This window comes from Myzus persicae, unplaced genomic scaffold, assembly GCF_001856785.1.
Source record: "Myzus persicae strain clone G006 unplaced genomic scaffold, MPER_G0061.0, whole genome shotgun sequence".
Lineage (NCBI taxonomy): Eukaryota > Metazoa > Arthropoda > Insecta > Hemiptera > Aphididae > Myzus > Myzus persicae.
In genome coordinates this window covers 198,009-217,335 of record NW_019102824.1, presented here as the reverse complement: position 1 = coordinate 217,335, position 19,327 = coordinate 198,009, and the positions used below count along the sequence as shown (strand labels likewise).

The 19,327-nt window shown below is 27.4% G+C and overlaps 1 protein-coding gene across 2 annotated transcripts in view; it reads right to left on the bottom strand.

Annotated features, from left to right (window-relative positions):
* Window positions 1-18,428, bottom strand: part of LOC111033204 — a 44,595-nt gene extending 26,167 nt beyond the window's left edge. Inside the window, exon 1 of one of the 2 annotated variants that reach the window (XM_022313844.1) lies at window positions 18,351-18,428. Coding sequence is in view for 1 of the 2 variants with exons in the window: in XM_022313843.1 (XP_022169535.1) it covers window positions 8,201-8,246 (46 nt within the window). In the remaining variant the exon portion in view is untranslated. Of the gene's footprint in view, window positions 1-8,200; window positions 8,414-18,350 lie in introns of those variants that run through there. The other variant, XM_022313843.1, reaches the window with a different exon arrangement.
* Between the last annotated feature and the right edge of the window lie 899 nt (window positions 18,429-19,327).

Genomic DNA, 19,327 nt, shown 5'->3' with positions numbered 1-19,327 from the left:
AAACGTAAAAAATGTCGTTAAACTTTAACTTTATAATGTACACCATAATAATGCTGCGCATGAATGTGCTTTAAGTATATAAAGTATATATAGAATTAATCTAGGGAGGGAGTAGAGCATCAGTAAATTTAATGCGATTATTTACACATAATATAAAACGTATAAAAACGTTTAAATTTTCTTTACCCGTAGGATGGTGAACTCGGACGCTCGTAAAGATAACAGTAACAACAATATAGCAATACATTCAATATCTTGAGGGTGTATTCAAGCAAAATAATTAACTGGCATCTCCGATTTAAGTAAGAGTCTTACTAAAACAGTTCATTATTATTTTAGGACAGTCTGAGGAAACTATTCGGCCTGAAAAATGTTTATGTTGACCAGCCTTTGTAATTTTGTCATCAAATATATAAAATCATAAAATTGCTAAAGTTTTAATAAGTGAGGGATTCATTCTCTACTAATTTTCAATTTTCGTAGAAAACAAATTAAGATTCTGTCAATGTGCTTAGAAATCATTTATCTTAAGATAAAATATAATGTATTAGTGTTTTATACACTTATTTTCTATAACAGAGTCACATTGGATGAAAAACATTGGTTAATCTTTAGTTTTCATTTCAAGCGATCAATTAGATATCACAAAATCAATAAACAATAACAACATTGACTTTAAAATAAAAAAAAACAATTAAAAAATTCACTTTTATGAATCAAGAACGTTACATTGAACGAAAGAAGAAACGGTACCTAGTTATCAGCCTATTAATCCATCAATAATAAAATATTTCAGGTATTTTATTATTATGTGCAGTATATAAATATTATGTAAATATTCAAGGACTATAGACGTGGATATATTAATCGATTGTTAAAATAAATACCAGATTATAATTTATAAGTTATAAATATGGCATAGATATAAAATATAAATGCACTAAAAACCAAAAAAAAAGTCTTAACAAATATGATTTAATGCACTTATACTACAAATCTTAGTAAAATAAACTATAAACATGTCCTGAAAAAATTAATTTTATGTGTATAAAATACAATTATTTAAGTATAAAAATTTATTCATCATATTTTGTGTTCCATTATAGCAATGAACAGTTAGATGCTTTTTAATTAATTCAAATAAAAGACGTTTCCAATTATTGTCAAATGTTGTTTTGTAGAATTATATTCATAGGATATAGAACATAAAATGTAATAAAAATAGAAATTATAACAAAAAAACTTTGTTTCATTTTTTGTTTTTAAGAAATTTAAGCTACAACTATTATATTTCATTCATTCATACAAACTATATCCAATCAAATTCGGAAAAACTAATAACCTTATCTGCTGAAGTTTTCAATAAAAAAAAAATCTTACAGTTTTATAATGATAATTAATAATATGCGATGTTGGTATACGATAAGACGTTAGACGAATTTAAACCATATTTTTCAGTGGTTTCCAAAATACTCTTCTTCTTAATATTTTAATTTCTACAAATCCAAGAAATTCTTCTTGAACTACAAAATTGGTGGGTACTAATACATCTCATATCGATAAAGACAACTGTAGTTCCTCTTCAGCCATATAATCTGCTGTTTCATCAGACAATAAATAAAAAAAGGCGACGTCGTTATTGATTAGGGCCACAATATCAGTTTGAATAACTTGACTAAGGTTGTAGATAGAACTGATAGATTTTGATACATATACATGTCTATCTACATCCGTGGTATCTGCATAATATATTCTTATCGCAATGTTTCGTAAAAACTATCAAACCAAAGATAGTACGTGCGTTTGCAGTATAAGCGACGTTATACAATTTTACAAACTTGAGCCACCAAAACTGAATAATATTATAATACTATGCATTTTAGATTCTGAATGGGACGATGAATGACATTGATCTTACAATGATGTCGGTGTATTTTTATTTCTGTCAGTATAGATATTTTTCCTTCTAGCAAAAATTCTTCGATTATTGACTTCAGTATCTTTTCTGGTGAAAAAATTAATTTAGTTGGTGGATGCTTATGAGAGATCTAAATTTAAAATTCCTGGTAATTTTTTTAAGCATCAGGACAAACAAGCTTCTTTTCGTCAAGCGTCAAAAATTGAATCTAAAGTTCCTCAATGACTATTATATTATCAGTTAAAAAATATTGAAGATAATATGTTATTACGGTTTTTTTTTCAGATTTCATCAAAATCTCGAAAATATGCATATTATTTTATTGTTAATATTTATCAAAGAAGTCTCACTGCTAACAATCTCAAAATTCACTTCAACCAACTAATTCACAGGATAGAAGACAACATTTGCAAAGTAGGGACACCGTTTTAAAATTAGCACTATGTCAAAAGCTTTTTTTTCGGAATATTCTAAAGTGAAAAAAAGTCTTACGTTTTACATGATGCCCGTAAATGAATATTGTGTACCAAATAATACGAAATTAGTCAGTTAGTGTTAGTAGGTACCTACTCACTTAAATTATTTCAATTCAATTATTTATAGACACTATTGTTTGTAGCTAAAATCATTCTAAATACATATATAACAAATCCCGAAATCCTCAGTCACACTTAAAATATTTAATATAACTTAAACAATTTTATATTTCTTTCGAACAATAGATTAAAAATAATTTCTTATGCTTATATTCACCGATACTTAAGTTATATAGTCCATTTTTTTATACTTAGTTACAAAATAGGTAATTTATGAACATTACATTTTCTGACGAGGGGGGTTGTCATGGGCAGGACCCGTTTGGACCAATTTTTCTAAAACACAGCTCGTTTGGACCAATTTTAAAGACCCGTTTGGACTAAAAAATATTACTTGTATACAACTCGTTTGGACCAGCATTTTCCTTCCCATTTTATTTTTAACAGGCTTAGGACTATCTTTGGCATGGTTAAAAATGCAGTTTCTTATTATTATTATTATTATTATTGTTTTGTTATAATAATATCAAATATATATGATTACTTCGGCTTAAAGATAAAAATATTAAATAATAAATAGGTACATTAGGTACAATATACAATTTGTCAAATTATTAATTTTTTAAATACGAGTCCACTGAATTACGAAAATGTATTTTTTTACATTTGTATTATACGTATAACTGTGGGTTTTTGGTCAGTTATCAGTTATAAATAATTTTGCTCTGTACATAATCTACAAATTACAAATTAGTTTACACAGTTTAACTGGACATAAGATATCTTATTACTCCGACGATGGCGCGTTTTGTTCGCCGATACGACGCGTATAAACTTAACCAATGTAAACTAAAAGCGTGCGCGTACGATACTCGTCCATGTGAAACGGGCCTTAGCGAGCTTTCTAGTAATTCTTTAGAAGTTCTTTATTTAAAATATACTAAAAAAAAAATTGGCCTAAACGGGTTCACAAAATCCTGGTCCAAACAGGTTGCATTTTTATTAGTGACCTAAACGTCCCTGGCCCAAACGTGCCTCGCCCGTTGTCATATCCTCCGAACAACCCTAATTTACTTTACTACTGCCTTCATTAATATTATATAGGTAATGCATAAATGTAACATGAGGTAAGTTATATAGTAATGAAAAAATAAGATTGTTTAAGAGTAAAATGCAATTTTGATAAATTTTAGATATAGATATTGGCATACCGTGAAACATCTCAAATGATGATATCCCTGGTCTTTGCTCAGAAACGTTTTTTGTAAACAACGATCCATCATTGAATTCAATGTAACATAATCATTATAGACACCTACTGTATAGCCGAGTGGTACACTCTACTTGCCCATATCAAAAAAAAATAAAAACAATCGGTCGCAATAATCAAGAATTTAAAAGCATATTAAATATTTACTTATTTTCATATATTATTATTTTCCAAGACATTGCCCCCCTCAACACTAATTGGCACCTATGGGAGCATGTGTACTGTGCAGAATGCGCAATTAGTGCAGTTGCCGCACATTCGGAGAATGGAGCTCGGCTGTTCTTTTTTCGAATCGATTTTGATAATATTATTATGTGATGTTTGTAGAATGTCAATAAAGTGTTTGTTTTTAACATTTCTGTCTGGAGCTGGTGGGTGATCGGTATAAGCATAATAAATAAAAACGGAAATCGATTGCCATAGAGGGCTTACATGGGCCAGATGCGAGCTGAGTACAGAGTCATTTATGTTTTGAGCGAGCCTGAACCAATGGTGTATTGTGGGTGAGGTGGGTGTCATACTGACCTCCCAAATAGAAAGGCAGTTCAAAAGTATCTAAAAACCAAAATGTTGTAATAATTGTAATGCCCTTAAGATGATCATAATATTTCATCAATGTTTTTTGAATAGCCCTTAATAGTACAGTTAGTTTAAAAGACAAATAAATGTATTTATAAATATACGTAAATATAAATATGAATATATTATTCAGAATATTATCATATTAGTAGGCGTTAAATCTTTTTTTATACAGCTGCCGCTGCTCATAAGCATACAAAAGTATATATATTTATTCAGAAACGTCAAATGTCAATAATATTCATATTAAAATGCTTTAGCGATTTGTCAAAAATAATTTTCAGATAATATTTTTTTTTGTATTTTGTGTATAAACTTCGAAGTAGAATACGTAAAGCTTTATATACCCAATCGAGTCTTATAACTATTTCTATAGAATATAAGGAATGCATTTTTTGTTTATCAGAGTTGTAGGGAAAAAATGAGCAAAAGAACATCAAAGACCTGCAGCTGAGCGACTTCTCAGGAGTTGTTATTCATAAAAATATCATAATATAACTACCAGCTACTTGTTGTATTTTCGTAAGTATTTTATTTTCTCATACGAAATTGACAATTTTCCACAGATTTATTCGCAGGGAAAATGAAAAAATAAAAAATATACCTCTACTACTCAATTACTGTTTTGCATATTTTTTAAGTAAGAAAAAGAAATAATCAAAATCTTTCATTTAGGACAAACATTTGATTGATAAATTTAACTAAATGATCAATTAATATAATTGTACATTGGGTATTAATTTACTTAATACATAATATTTTAATATAGTTCATATGAATTTAAAGAATAAAAATAATATTGTAATCATTGTTATTAAACCTAATCCATTCTCTGCTTATACAAATATGTTGAGGGTAAAAGAAAATGGCAAATACCTTTAATCTTTAGTACGAATAAAAAATTATTTTATTTAAGACAAAATTTAGATTTTGAAAATAAAACATTAATTGATGCTTCTAAATGTTGACGTAATATTATATTTTTTTATGTTGTTTCATATTACGATACTAAAATTAGTTTCGGCAAAAGGAAGAGAACAATTTTTAATTTAATACGTCTTACATGATTTATACTTAATATTTTATAAAAATTACAATTACAATTCTGATGGTTGACAAATTTTTGTATTTCATATTGGGGCTTTTAAAAAAATTGGCTTTAGTAGTCTCTAAAATGTTTATCCAAAATTGGTATTATTACTATACAATTAATAAAACATGCCAAAATAACACAATACGTTATACTTATATAATACATATTATATTATAAAATCTATTGTATGTATATTATCATACTCAGTGACGTAACTATTTAAAAACTAAGGATGGGGGAGGGGGAATATTATTTACTAACCAAAATCAAAACTTTTTCAACTATCGGCTTAAATATATTTATACACCAAGTTCACCTTACTATTTATTTTTTTAAAGTTTCAAAGCTCATTTTGTGGCTTAGCAAGAGCCAAAAACAAACTCTAGGTATGCTATAGGTACCCATATTGATAAATTATATGAATTATAATTTAAAGGTACATTGTAAAAATAAAGAGTTCATTAAGAGGATGTCAGCGAACCATTTGTTCTCTCAATCTGACACATAAACATATGTTTAGCAAAACCAACCATGTGTTGCTACTTTTAATATGAGAATGAATAGACCTATTTTTAAACTTTAAAGTAAGAACATAATTAATTGTGTCCTAGGTCTCTAATACGTTGGCTTATAATTTAAATTTTATACAATTTTCAAGCATTTTTCAAATGATTGGAATTTAAAGGATTCTCATAAATAGTTCAAGCTGTACCCAACCAAAAAATCTAAAAAATATATATATATATACGCAAACAGTTATTTTTTACAGACATTTTAAGTTCAAATTTGAACGAAATTGCATATTTAAACTATCAAGAATAACGATCTTAGTTATTTTTTTGTATATAAAATATTATACTTGGGTACTTGTGACTTTTAGAGTCAATTATTATATAAACAGTATGGCCACAGTGGCATTTTTAAATGCAATTTTTTTGGCGAAAATTCCTGTAGTACTAATGTCTATTAGTTAAATAAAATACTGTAATCACAATTATAAATATTTATTATATATATAACTATCATACAATTTACTTAGTCATATTAAAAACTGACAGACCGTCTTCGCTCATAATCTATGTTAGTATTATACAATGATTGAATTAAAATTTAACACATCCATTACAATGACTCTCTAGACACCTACGTAATGTACAGCAGAGAGTTATCCACTTTTTTTTCTTCCATTTTTTTACGACTTTGGCTGTATATTAGCATGTAAATTGCACCCGACGAAGCGAAAAAATTGTAGATTGCGCCCTGTATCTTTCAGGTATATATTTCTATGTAGTAAATTGAGCACAATAGAAATATTTTTTTATGATAATTATTTAGCATTACTCAGAGGATACCTACTACGAAGAGGCAACTAGCTATCGCCGTCATTTTGTTTCGCCCGAGGAAAGTTCATGTTTTAGTTTTGACAATTTATGACTTTGGTAGATTATAACCTCATTTTCTTTTTGGCTCAATTCACTATGTATAATATCCATGTTGCACTGTTGCAAGCAAAAAGCTTACCAAAATATTACCTAAACCTATACGCAAACGCATTGATATCGCTAATATCATTGCGATTATAGCAATAAACGTTCGGTTTATCCGCCAATAAATGATCAACAATATTTAACATGTGTATAATAGATATCTATGTTTTTAAGGTCACTAAGATATCATGGGCACAGTTTACTATACCCATTTTAGAATCCGAAAATCCCGTGTGCAATTTACAATATCTATTTTTGAAACCAAAAAATTCCGGGCTCAATATTAACTATGGTATTTTTACTACCTGCTCAATGTGAACGCAATTTACATGGCTTATTTTGCTATTTTTTAGTGTATAGAAATCCGCTCTATAATATTATAATTTAATATCACTAAAATCAATACATTCGTATTCGAGATTCAACTATACGTTCAGAATCTAAAATAACTAATAAGTAATAGGTAGGTACCTACAAAAATAATAAGGTATAAAAATGTAAAGGTCATCAAATTCATTTTGAATATTATAAGTATAATTTATGTGAAATTATTGTTTATTAATTTATATTAAACATATATACTTTTGAAACCTGGAATTTACAGCACACTCGTTCAGCAAGCTTTCCCAACTTGTTTATTTAAGTGCCGATGACGGCTTTTAAAATTTCCCTGAATTCTATACAATTTTAAAAATATATATAATATTTTAATACTATTCCACTATAATCTACTGCCCGATACGGCGATACCTATTTAGAGATTTGGGGGCGAAGGTCAATACTTTGTATTATATCAACAAAAAAAAATAACTACACGTGAGAAATTCTCAGGCCTAATCGGATTATCGGATTTTGATGACTTTTTTTTATTTGAAAGAACAATGATGACATCCCACAGACCACAGTGAACTCAAATTTTTAACTTGATTTCATCAAATACTAGCATGAATTAATTTGCACAAAAAAACTGAAAATTACCTTATTGTGTTGACTATAGAACACCTAATCTGTTACCTATTCTATTAATTACAAAAACAAAATTATCAGATTTGGTTGATTTTACAGGACTGCAGGTTCATAATTTTCGTAGCTACATGCTAGAAGCTAGAGTCTATTTTTGAGAATAAAATGCCACCGGGGGCCTTAAGTAGTATAATATATAACATGTATATACATATAAAGTATTAACGGCTATCGGCTAAAATTAACGCGGAAAATGGTTGGAGGGGGGGGGGCGGTATAGTCCCCATAGCCAACACCTGTGGACTACAGCTCTGGGTAATTATAGTAATAGTTTCTGTACATGACTTGACTCACCTGCAGTGATCGGGACGAACATCAAAAACGCGTAAAATCGTTTCATGTTTGAAAATCGTTGTGAAGCACAACCCCCGGTGGAGATTAAACGTCTACATGTACCGCACAATAATAATATAAAAGGTACCTACCAGTTACCAACCGATATAAGAATCGCGTGAATTGCGTTTAACGAAATCGGGAACGACAATAATATGAGCGACATCGGTCCGATCTGACCGCCAAACCACTAATGATTGAGGAAACGATATAATTCTGAAGTCCTCGTCTTATAATATATATAGGTGCCCACTTCTCGTGTCCGTCAATCTAGTCACCGTTGTAACGACTGCGGTGTGACAAAATCGAATTGATCGACTGCTAGGCGTTTTCTCATAGTGTACCGATTTATATATATATATATTATGTTGGTGTTTTAGGACGCCCCGTGAACCGACAATTATAGGTAATAGCCGATTTCAAATTACAAATATATATATATATACACTATGGATGAGGTATGTATATAGGTACTATTTACGTCACCATCGTCATACACCTAGGTAGTTTATAGTTATATTTTATTCTACGAATAGGTATTAGCAGGCTCCGTACTTACTGCACAGAATCGAATAGAGTAGAATATTATTATATAATATATTGTTTGTAAAGGAAAGACCTGATGAATGAAAAATTAAAACGTATGAGAACAATTATGAAAATAATATGGCCGATAAATATTTTTAAATTTACTTTTAAGTCGAACAATTTCCAAAAAGATTATTTAAAAAAAAGTTCTTTTAAGACGCCCCACGAACCGACAATTCAACTCCTCTCAATTTTGACAACTTTACAGAGTAGCTATTTTCAAGTTTTCAGAATTAAATTCTTATTCTGATTATAATGTTTTATATAATTTTTTTCTAGTTGTTTAACGTTTTTAGAGCAATCCAAAATGTTTTTATATTTTTCCCAGATATCTTCTTTTGTTGACCTAAGTCCTTGTATTAAGTCCTATTATTTTAGAAACCATACTGACTTAACTCAAGTTGAATCTTTTCGTGGAAAATATATTGTTTTGATGTGAACGTATTTCAAGTTAATTCATTTTTCGTTTGAAATATGCAGTCTTGGTGAAAATGTATCTCAAGTTAAGACTGTTTTCGCTGGTAATTTATAATCAAAGATACACGTAACTAAAGATACGTCTTTGTTTGATGGTAAACTAAATATTAGGACTTTATATTTTATTATGTTTAAATTATCTTCTTTGGCAGAATTTAGTTAATGCCGTTTTCCTCAAGAATTAAGAAAACCCCGCTTTAAAATTATTAGATGAAACAAAAAAAGGTAAAAAATTGAGTTACATCCTTTTTGTGGGTAATTAAAGGTTTTAGCCGAATTAGTTTTACATACCTATTTATATACTCGTATTTACTACTGTTATATCGCATATTCGAATCATCAATATACCTAGTTATATTATATTCCGCTAATAAGTAGGTTCCGCATGACCGCGCTGCAAATAATCGAATATATGAGAATATAATTATAAATACAGGGCGTAACAGTAAGATCAGCTGACAAATGAAAAATGAAAAAATGAATACTATAGGTAGTTAAATGTATGAAAACAATATTATGAAAATTGTATATTATGGACAGTAAATATTTTGAGATTTACATTATTGATATCTTGAAAAATGGCAAAAACTTAACTTGACTTAAATGGACGTTTTTATCGTCAACATTTTCTAAAAATTCGATTTATTAATTGACTATTTTGAATTATTCTAAAACAAATTTGATTAAATTTAAATTTTTTTGTATTTTCGGTATTAAAAAAAAGTCGTACTCTGTAGTACCTATGTCTGTGTACCTACTGTAGCGCCAGAGTCCATAAATTTTATTTTATTTTTTTTTTTTTTATCGAACATGAAAATAATGTGCTCCACTTATAAACAAATTTCAAATATTGATTAGAACAAAAGTCATTTCATTGGTCATTCTCGTTACACCTTGTATATTATGGTAGGTACTATTGCGACATCATATTCAATTCATTTCAAAATATTTAATTCGGTTTATGTGTAGAATAATTTATATTTTTTTTAGTGTGTGTGTAGCCAATTCTACATCGTTATCGAGTACATCGATGTTAATTGTTGAAACTTAAAGTCACTATATTAATAATTTCTTATATTGTCAACAGAATTTGTGGTCGCCGCGTCTACAGAAAAACTGCAAGAATATTGAAAAATAAATTAATTTATGGTTCTGATTACTGCTTGGGTGAAAAGCTCACACAAGGGAGGGGTATTAGACCTTTGGTACAAAGGCCCGGTTGAAATTAATTTTTAATTTTTAAAATTTTGTAAAGAATAATTGTTTTATTTTATACATTTATAATCTATTAATTAAGTCATTTTGTTATTTTAAGCTGTGGGTTAACCATTTATTACCTATAAACGTATATGGGACACCTGTATCGTTTGTTTATTGTGCTGTATTTTTTTGGAAGTTTTGTATAGAGCTCGCGAAAACATTTGGTACAAGGACCTAAAATCTGATGGGGCAACCTGCTTGATAGTACATTTTGTGAATATATTTAAACTAAATGGTAACGTGTTAAATTATGGACAATAAGTTCGAATGTAAACCGTAAAGACTCATTAACGTATTTTTTTATTTTTTTTACGTTTGAAACGTAATTTCTAATAATTTTTATTTTTAGTTTTGGAATTTTTAAATTAAAATTGTTTATTTTAATATAGATTTCAGTTTCTATTTCTTTTAAGTATTGGTTGTGACGAAATACATGTTTGATATAATATATTTGTTGTATTATATATTTATATGTATCTATTAGTCACCCTTTATTGCAAAGGTCTCTTTCCTATCCAAGTTCTTTTTGTGCGTACATTTAATTAGATTTGAATATTTGTCTCTACCTTAAGCTTGCATAATATAGAGTCACATTATTTAATTTGTCTATTTTTATACATTTGAAATTATAGTTTGATGTAAAATCATAATTATAATATATAAGTAGATCATTATTTAGTTATAAATATTTATAGTATTGTAAATCACAAGCAATAATTAATTACAAAATATTAAAATACATACGATTACCTATGGCGTAATATTATATCTATAATATTTTTACACAAGCGTTTCTAATATTCACCTGGAGTCATAATTAAAAAACTTTAATCGTAAACTCGATTTTATTATATTCGACATAGGTATATACTTAAAACGGTAAACGGAAAACTGGTAATTACGGTTTTTATAAACGCGGAATACTGGTATGGTCGCCAATAGTCAAGGTTTCCCAAAATGTTATTAAAAAAAGGAATAAAATATCAACGATTATAATTTATTTTTAATTTTATTTTATCGACGATAGATGGGAAACCACTAGTGACTGCGATGTAATTTTATGACTCCATGTGTACATAGGGTACAGATATAGCAGTCGAAATTGTTATTATTAAATTTTGATTGCCAACATTATTTTTTTGTTTTAAGTATTATTTAAATTTAACATGTTGACGTTGGTGATTTATCAAAATTATATTATGAACATTGTGAATACTTTAGGACCCCTGGCAATTACATTTTGAATAGTACCAGTTATCCACGTTTTTTATTTATTTTGTTATTAATTGTATGAACCGTACCAATATTCCGAGCATCCTTATTAAAATCCTAAAAAAAACTGAGTTGTAAGGTGTTTTTTGAAAATATATTGTTCTTTAAGTTTTTTCAAGTTTTTAACCAACCACTTGTCATCGCATTAACTTTAGAAAACTGAAAACTGCCATAATACTACTTATATAGTTATATGGAGATGGTATCATTTAATAATGATCGATACCTAAACTTAAATTAAATCGAAAACAAAAATAAAACTTTATAGGTACTGAATTATTGTAGTATGGTATTGTCGATTAAATTATTGTTCTGATAATAATACATTCATCCCTCGACAATACGCATGGTTCCCATAAAGTAGAGACTATAATATTATAATATTATGTGTGCATTCGGATTAAGTTTAAACAATAAATCACAACAATTTGAAATAAATATAATTTGAATAATAAATAAATGAACTTGACGTATAAAATACATCTATTTCTTCCAATTTGTAATTCTTATTAGTTATGATTTAAATAATAAGAAAGAAATTAATACCATTTACGAGCACAATAAATTGTTACTACGTTCGGATTAAGATTACGCGTTATATCCACATATAGTGAATTATGAACATTTTCAAATATTTAATATTTTACATAAGAAAGTATACTTATAACTCAATTAGTAACTAAAATATCGTAAAACACCAATACGAGAACACAGATAATGTTCCTACATTTGAAGTTTAATAATGGTTCAATTCACTCTAATATTTGACTCAAAATTGGAACTGCTGAAAGTACACTTTGATTTGTTACATGTTAGGCAGTAAAACGGAGACAATGCATGAGGATTACTGGGCATGACGCCTTCTTAAGAGGACTATTATGTCCGCATTTATTGCCTCCGTCTTACAAGTGCGTAACGTAGCATATTTTACTCTTGGCAGCTCATGTTTATTTCTGTAAGGTTAAAAATTAGAGTGAATTGACCTCTTATAAAAATTAAAGGTAAGATTATGATCTATGGTATCTCATGGGATTTTTATTATATTTTAATTTTAAAGAGAGTTATGAGTATTTTAAGATGCACAAATAATTCACAATTTTAAAATACTCATGGCTTTCTTTAAAATTAAAATTAAATGAAAAGCCTATGCGATGCTCTAGATAATAATTTCCCCTTTAATTTTTATAAGAGATCAATTCACTCTAATTTTTAAATTAACTTTTAAATTAAGCTAAATGTGATCTGCTTTGCTTAAAATTTGCTATGTTGTGCACTTAATATAAGACGGAGACAATACATGTGGGTATAACGTAACGTCCCCTCGCGGTTTTTTGCTATCATTTACCTATGACCTAATTATCACAAACAAATACTGTTAGGTATATAGTACACATATATGACCAACATAAATAACTTTTCAATACAATTTGGATGCATATTGCATATGAATGCTTTATTTATTTTATGATTTGTTTTTGATGATGTGTTATTTTAAGCACAAAAATATATTTTAATAATAATAAGTATAATAACTAGTTCTAAGTATAATAACGAACCTGATACGGTACGTCTATACTTTTTACACAGACATTTTGATATTTTAGATTCTAAGCTGAGAAAATTATTTTACAATAATGTGTTTTTATTTTATTTTTCTTTCTGTCGTCATTTTTTCAGGCACTGAAAATGCTCTGATTTTCCACTTCAGTATCTTCTGATAGGAAATTGAATCTAATTATAACAAAAGTAAAAAATGTCTAGTAGTTTCAAAAAGCTTCAGGAAAAATAAAATAAAAACAAATTAGGAAAAAATTGAAATTTTTACAAGAGACCAATTTTTGAAAAAAATCGATTTTATTTGTATGGGTACAACTTACTTAACAATATTTATTAAATATTAAATACTTTTCAATAACACTTAGGTATCCTTTTTGAAACAGCTAATGAACGTGATATTGATAAACGAACCACCCGGTACATCTATTAAAATAATGTTGCCTGTGGTACCTATACATTCATTATTATTTTATTGATAAAAGTCATGGCACTAATTAATATAAAATAAAACAAACAAATAAAAAATATTAATTTAAAGTCTCAAATTTTCGTTACACTTCGTGAATTTATGTTGTAATGCAATTACTAATAATTTATAAATATATTTTTGAAACAAAAATATTTTATTTTTTGTCGCAACGTTTTTTTCCCTCTCTTAAAAAATAAAAAAATGTAAAAAAAATAAAAATTAGTCAATCTATGTGCAAGTATAAAGAGCTCATTCAATTACAAACACAGCAGTTAAACGGTGAAACAATAAAATTTATAAAAGTACCTAGCCCCAAGGCACTTCATTATTCTAGTCGATTCGAAGGAGTTAGATAGTGATATATAATATGATCCATCAAACTAACATTTGTCAAACGTACTACTTTAATAAAGTGTTATGTCAAACATTGTTTAATAGTATCTATTTATTGTATATATAAATTATATCTCCGACATATGATAAGATATTCGATGACAGCAGCTGCTAACATGTCTTTAAAATACCAAGAAAGTATAGTTTTTTTTAGAAAGGAAAAGTAATTTACAATTTAAACCCTGGGGTCACCAATCTTCTCCGACAAGTGAGCTAATACAAAAAATGTAAGTATCTGGTGATCGACCAATATTTATTTAGCTACCTCTAGGTATTATTGTTGTTATTTTTATTAATATAACAAAATAAACTAAAAAATACATCAAATATTGAAACAATGTTAATTTATTAATTTACAAATAAAGTACTATTTATAATTGTACACGCGGCATAATAATAAATTGTATAGTAATATTATTCTTTTATTATTTTTATATTAAAATTATATTTTTTTGTTCGTTAATAAATACTTTATTTAATACATAAAGTGTAAAAACTAAAAGCGGATTTAAAAGTGTGTTTAAAATTACGCAGGTGATCAACTGATATTGGTGTAATTAATTTCTTGATACGATCGACCAATATTGCTTTAAAGTTCGACCGATTATCTAATATCTATACAGTATGGTATAATAATTAAGCTCGATAAAATGTAATTAGATTGATATAATGTTAGTTATAATTAGTTTAGTAACTATAACTAATTAAGAAAGAAGGCTCTCAGTAATACCACCTGAAAAAAGGTTTTGTTTATCTTATGAATTTAGCAAATCAATGGGCTATTTTATTGGTCTTTTTAGTTTTCTGGGTATGTGGAAGTAGATAATTGTTTTACTATGGATATGATGCAATTATGGATGGTATGATAAAATAGCTTTGAATATAATTTAGTGCTTAATTTGGCTCGGGCAAATAGTTGTGGGTTTTGTAGCTTAAAGTGTTTGAGAAGGTTCTTGCTGTAGTTAAACATCATCAAGGAGAAATTTATGTTATAAAAAAATATATAAAACATCTGTAGTTACATATAATATATTATTATTATTTTCATGCCGTTGTTTATAAATATTTCAATTATTTTTAAATAATATTATTATACTGAGCGGTGATAATACATTCTCACATAAATTTATTTTCTTGAAATACTTTATTCATGTGAAAAATTAAAATTAAAAAAAATTGTGTATTATCTCTGAAAGTGTATAGTCATAAATTTACAGCTAGTGAATATTTCTGAAAGTTCGTTTACCGTATCGAATACTAATAATAAAGTAATAAATAATGACCGATAAGGGCCCAATTGATAACTGATAAATTAACCGATGATATAATCCGTACCATATTTTATACATAATTTATTGCCATTAACGTAGTAATTATTCGTAAACCTTGGCTGATTTAAGTAATTAATTATCGATATCAGTGGCGGCTAGTGCTAGCGTAATTTTGCACTTCATTCATTTTCAAGCTTTTTGACCAAGAAAAAAATATTTTCCACCAACAAAAATTTTAAAAATATTAATTAAAATCAAACATTTTCCATTCTTATAAATTGCTCAAAAAGTATAACAATTTTAAAATGTCGTCGTTTATTATATTGAAAATTGTAATGTTAATATTTGATAAAAATATTAAGTGTATGTGGTCATTTATTTTTGAGTATCTAATATCATACAATTTTTAAATTCAAATATTTTTAAAAAATGTATGTTACTCTTGGATGAAGGTATATAAACTTACGAGAAATCTTCTATTATATATTTTCAAATGTAAGCTATGAAATTAAATTGTTTTATGAAGTTTTAACTGAAAAATAATTTGCTGAATTTCAGACAATCATAAAAAAAAAATGTTAATTTACTATCAATTTTTTTTTTATTTCACCATCAACAACTTAGGCGGAACGTTATGCGTATTACTTTTAAAAATTTTTTTTTAACATTTTTATTCATAATAATTTTAAGAAATTAAATAAAATAAAAAATCGTTCTCAAAGAAAAAATAGTTAAAAAAGAATCAAAATATTTTGTCGTTAAGGAAATGTAATTTCAACATTTGGTGAAAATTGCATTTACCCACCTACAGTTGTTTTTTTTTTTTTATTGCTTTATCTACGGAGTGTGATTGTTTAGTGCTGGTATCAATATTGATGCTTCGGCAATTAATACGTGTAACTACATTTGGTACATAGGAGGGTAATTAATAATGATTATTTATTAACATAATGTTTTTAAAAAATTGTCGCACTTTAATAAATCATTATATACCCAAGTATAAGTAAATAACCCAATTTGTTAATTACCCAACATAACATAAATTTAAAAAAATACTCAAACATTTTGAAAATTTAAAATGCCTATGCATAGCACAGGAAAATCGAAATTATTTTGAAAATTAGGACATGTCTTGAAATTGCATTCGGTAAAAATTTCGAATCTCATCCGCAGTACGATATTTATTTTTGAGTTGAAACAAATTTTTTTAAAAACTAGTTAGGTATGTGTAGAATAATTTCTAGTTTTCCCCAATTGTTTTAATATTTTTCCACATAATATAAGTGCTGGACAATTTTCTTTTTTGATCCACAGAATACTAGCTAAAGATTCAATTTTCTACAATAAAAATCTGACATCGAAATAGAAATTCGAACATGAGTAAAGAACTATGCAATTTTTTATTTTTAAAACCACGCTTAAAATAAAAAAAAGTTAAAAGTTCAGTCATGAAAAGCTCTGTTCATAATTTATAAAATTTCAATTAAAGTTGGAACATATTATATAAAAATAAAATCATTATTTTCTGAAAAACGTTGAAACAACTTAATGTGAAAACAATAAACATCACTATAGCGTGTTTTTTATGAATTATGTTTTGAGTATTGCAGCGGTTCCTAAACTTTTTTGACTCACGGGGGCCTTTTTGAGCTGCAGTTTTCTGATGGGTATTTGTTAGATAAAAATAAATAAAATCAGACAAAATCGTAATGGATAATATGAACATTGTTATTTTTATTATACATATATAATAACAGGTAAATAACTTATTTTAATCATTACGATTTATGAACCTTATCACTTAGAAGTGATACATTCACATTCATCTTTTATTGAAATCAAAAATTATGTAAATTCCCTATATTTCCATAGGTACCTACTACTAGATTTTACTTTCAAACTTTTGCCACAAAACAACTTAAGTAGTTTTACACGCAATCATAGCCATTTTTTTACAGTAGGTACATGGTATTTTCAGTCAGCCAGTGGCGTGCTTAGTTTTTTTTAAAAGAGAAGAAAAATATGAATTTTTGACTATGCTTAGGCCACGTTATATTGTGGCGAGTATACTCTCATTACTCTTTAGCAAACACTTTTATATGAGCCAAAGGAAGAGCCAAATCTCTGCTGTCACATTCCCATTTTCCAAAAAATTATAATAATTGGAAAATTCAACCTTCCGCCATATGAAAAAAACGTATATGATAGCATTCGAATCATATTGAATGTTGTAGCTATTATTATTTGGGTGGATAAAAATTTTTAAAAAATATTACATTATTGAATTCAATGGATAAATTTCGAATTTTTATTTATTTATTTATGTTAAAATGTTTGTTTATGAGTTAAAAAGATTAGGACTGCCGACTGAATACAAGTTTTCTCTTACTAGTTACAAAATGTTCTTACTACAATCAATAAATATTAAACTTTACAAGTAGTAATAAAGTCACTTTGTTTTTACAAGCGTACTTCTATATAAATCTAAACTCTAACAAAGTTCGACAACATTAAATTTTTTTTCTTGATTCTTATGGTGATAAAACATTGTAAGAAATAGCTCTTATAAATTACAGCCATATGTGAAATATTTACCTACATATTATAGTGAATTAATTGATATAAGTTAATACGTTAATACGGTACTATACAAACAAACAAAATAAAAACCGTATTTGTTTTTTATATTTATTTATTTTTTCTCTATTAAAATTCCTCATCGTTCGAGCGTGAGAAACTAAACCACAGGAATATTTGAGTTTGAAAAGAAAAATGATATATATAGCTTACAGTGGTATAGGTATATAATATATGTATATATTACCTGTTATATTTAGTGTTGACGTCGGCGATGAATATTTTATACTTTAACACGTTTTTATATATGTCACACGACGCCGCGCTTCACACTGCTGAATTTAGGTACCAGGTACCTGTATCTATGGCATTAATTATTATCAGGAGTAGGTATGATGATAATAATAATATGACTTCCGACAAGGTTGTACTGCACGTATAGGTAGGTCGGGGGCTTATTGTGAAGGACATGGCGGAGACACCGATGATAATATTATGTCTAGAATGATCTAAGACTTTCAAAAATAACAAAAATAGTTGCTGCCATGGTTAAAAAAATTTCAAAATTGTTTTGATTCTTAAATATAATTAAAGTTTTTTATATTATCATCAAATTTTTGAGATTTATCGTACTGCTTAATGAGCGTCTGGATATACCTGTAAACTTTTGTTTTCCTGCAAATGACAACCTCCCTTTTATACATAGCACTATTAAGCGGATAATTTTTCAAAAAATGTTTACTTATCGAAATCAAAATTCAAACGATAGTTGTAGCAGGTCTTGAGTTTTTTTAACTACAGTTAACTTGTTTATTATATGAATAGCATTATAAATTATTGTAAAAACGATCAAAGTATAATAAATATTAGATCCAATATCACACCTAATTTATACTTACGTAAAACTATTTAAGGACTATATATATTGTTCTTAGGATAAACATTTGAATAACTATGAAACTATTAGTATTCATTTTAAATTAGGCACACCAAAATGTCCAGTAAAATTATATATTTGATATTTTACAGAAAAAAGTGGGGTTCTCATTTGAAAAACAGATGTTTATATCGCCATAGGACATCTTCATCCTTAAGTAACACGAAAAATCTTAAGAATTTGAAAAATTACATGAAGTAAGTAAATTACATGAAGTAAGTAAATTTAATAATTTCGAAAATCAGAATTTGTATAAATTAATCATTTTTAATCAGGCTCGTTGAATT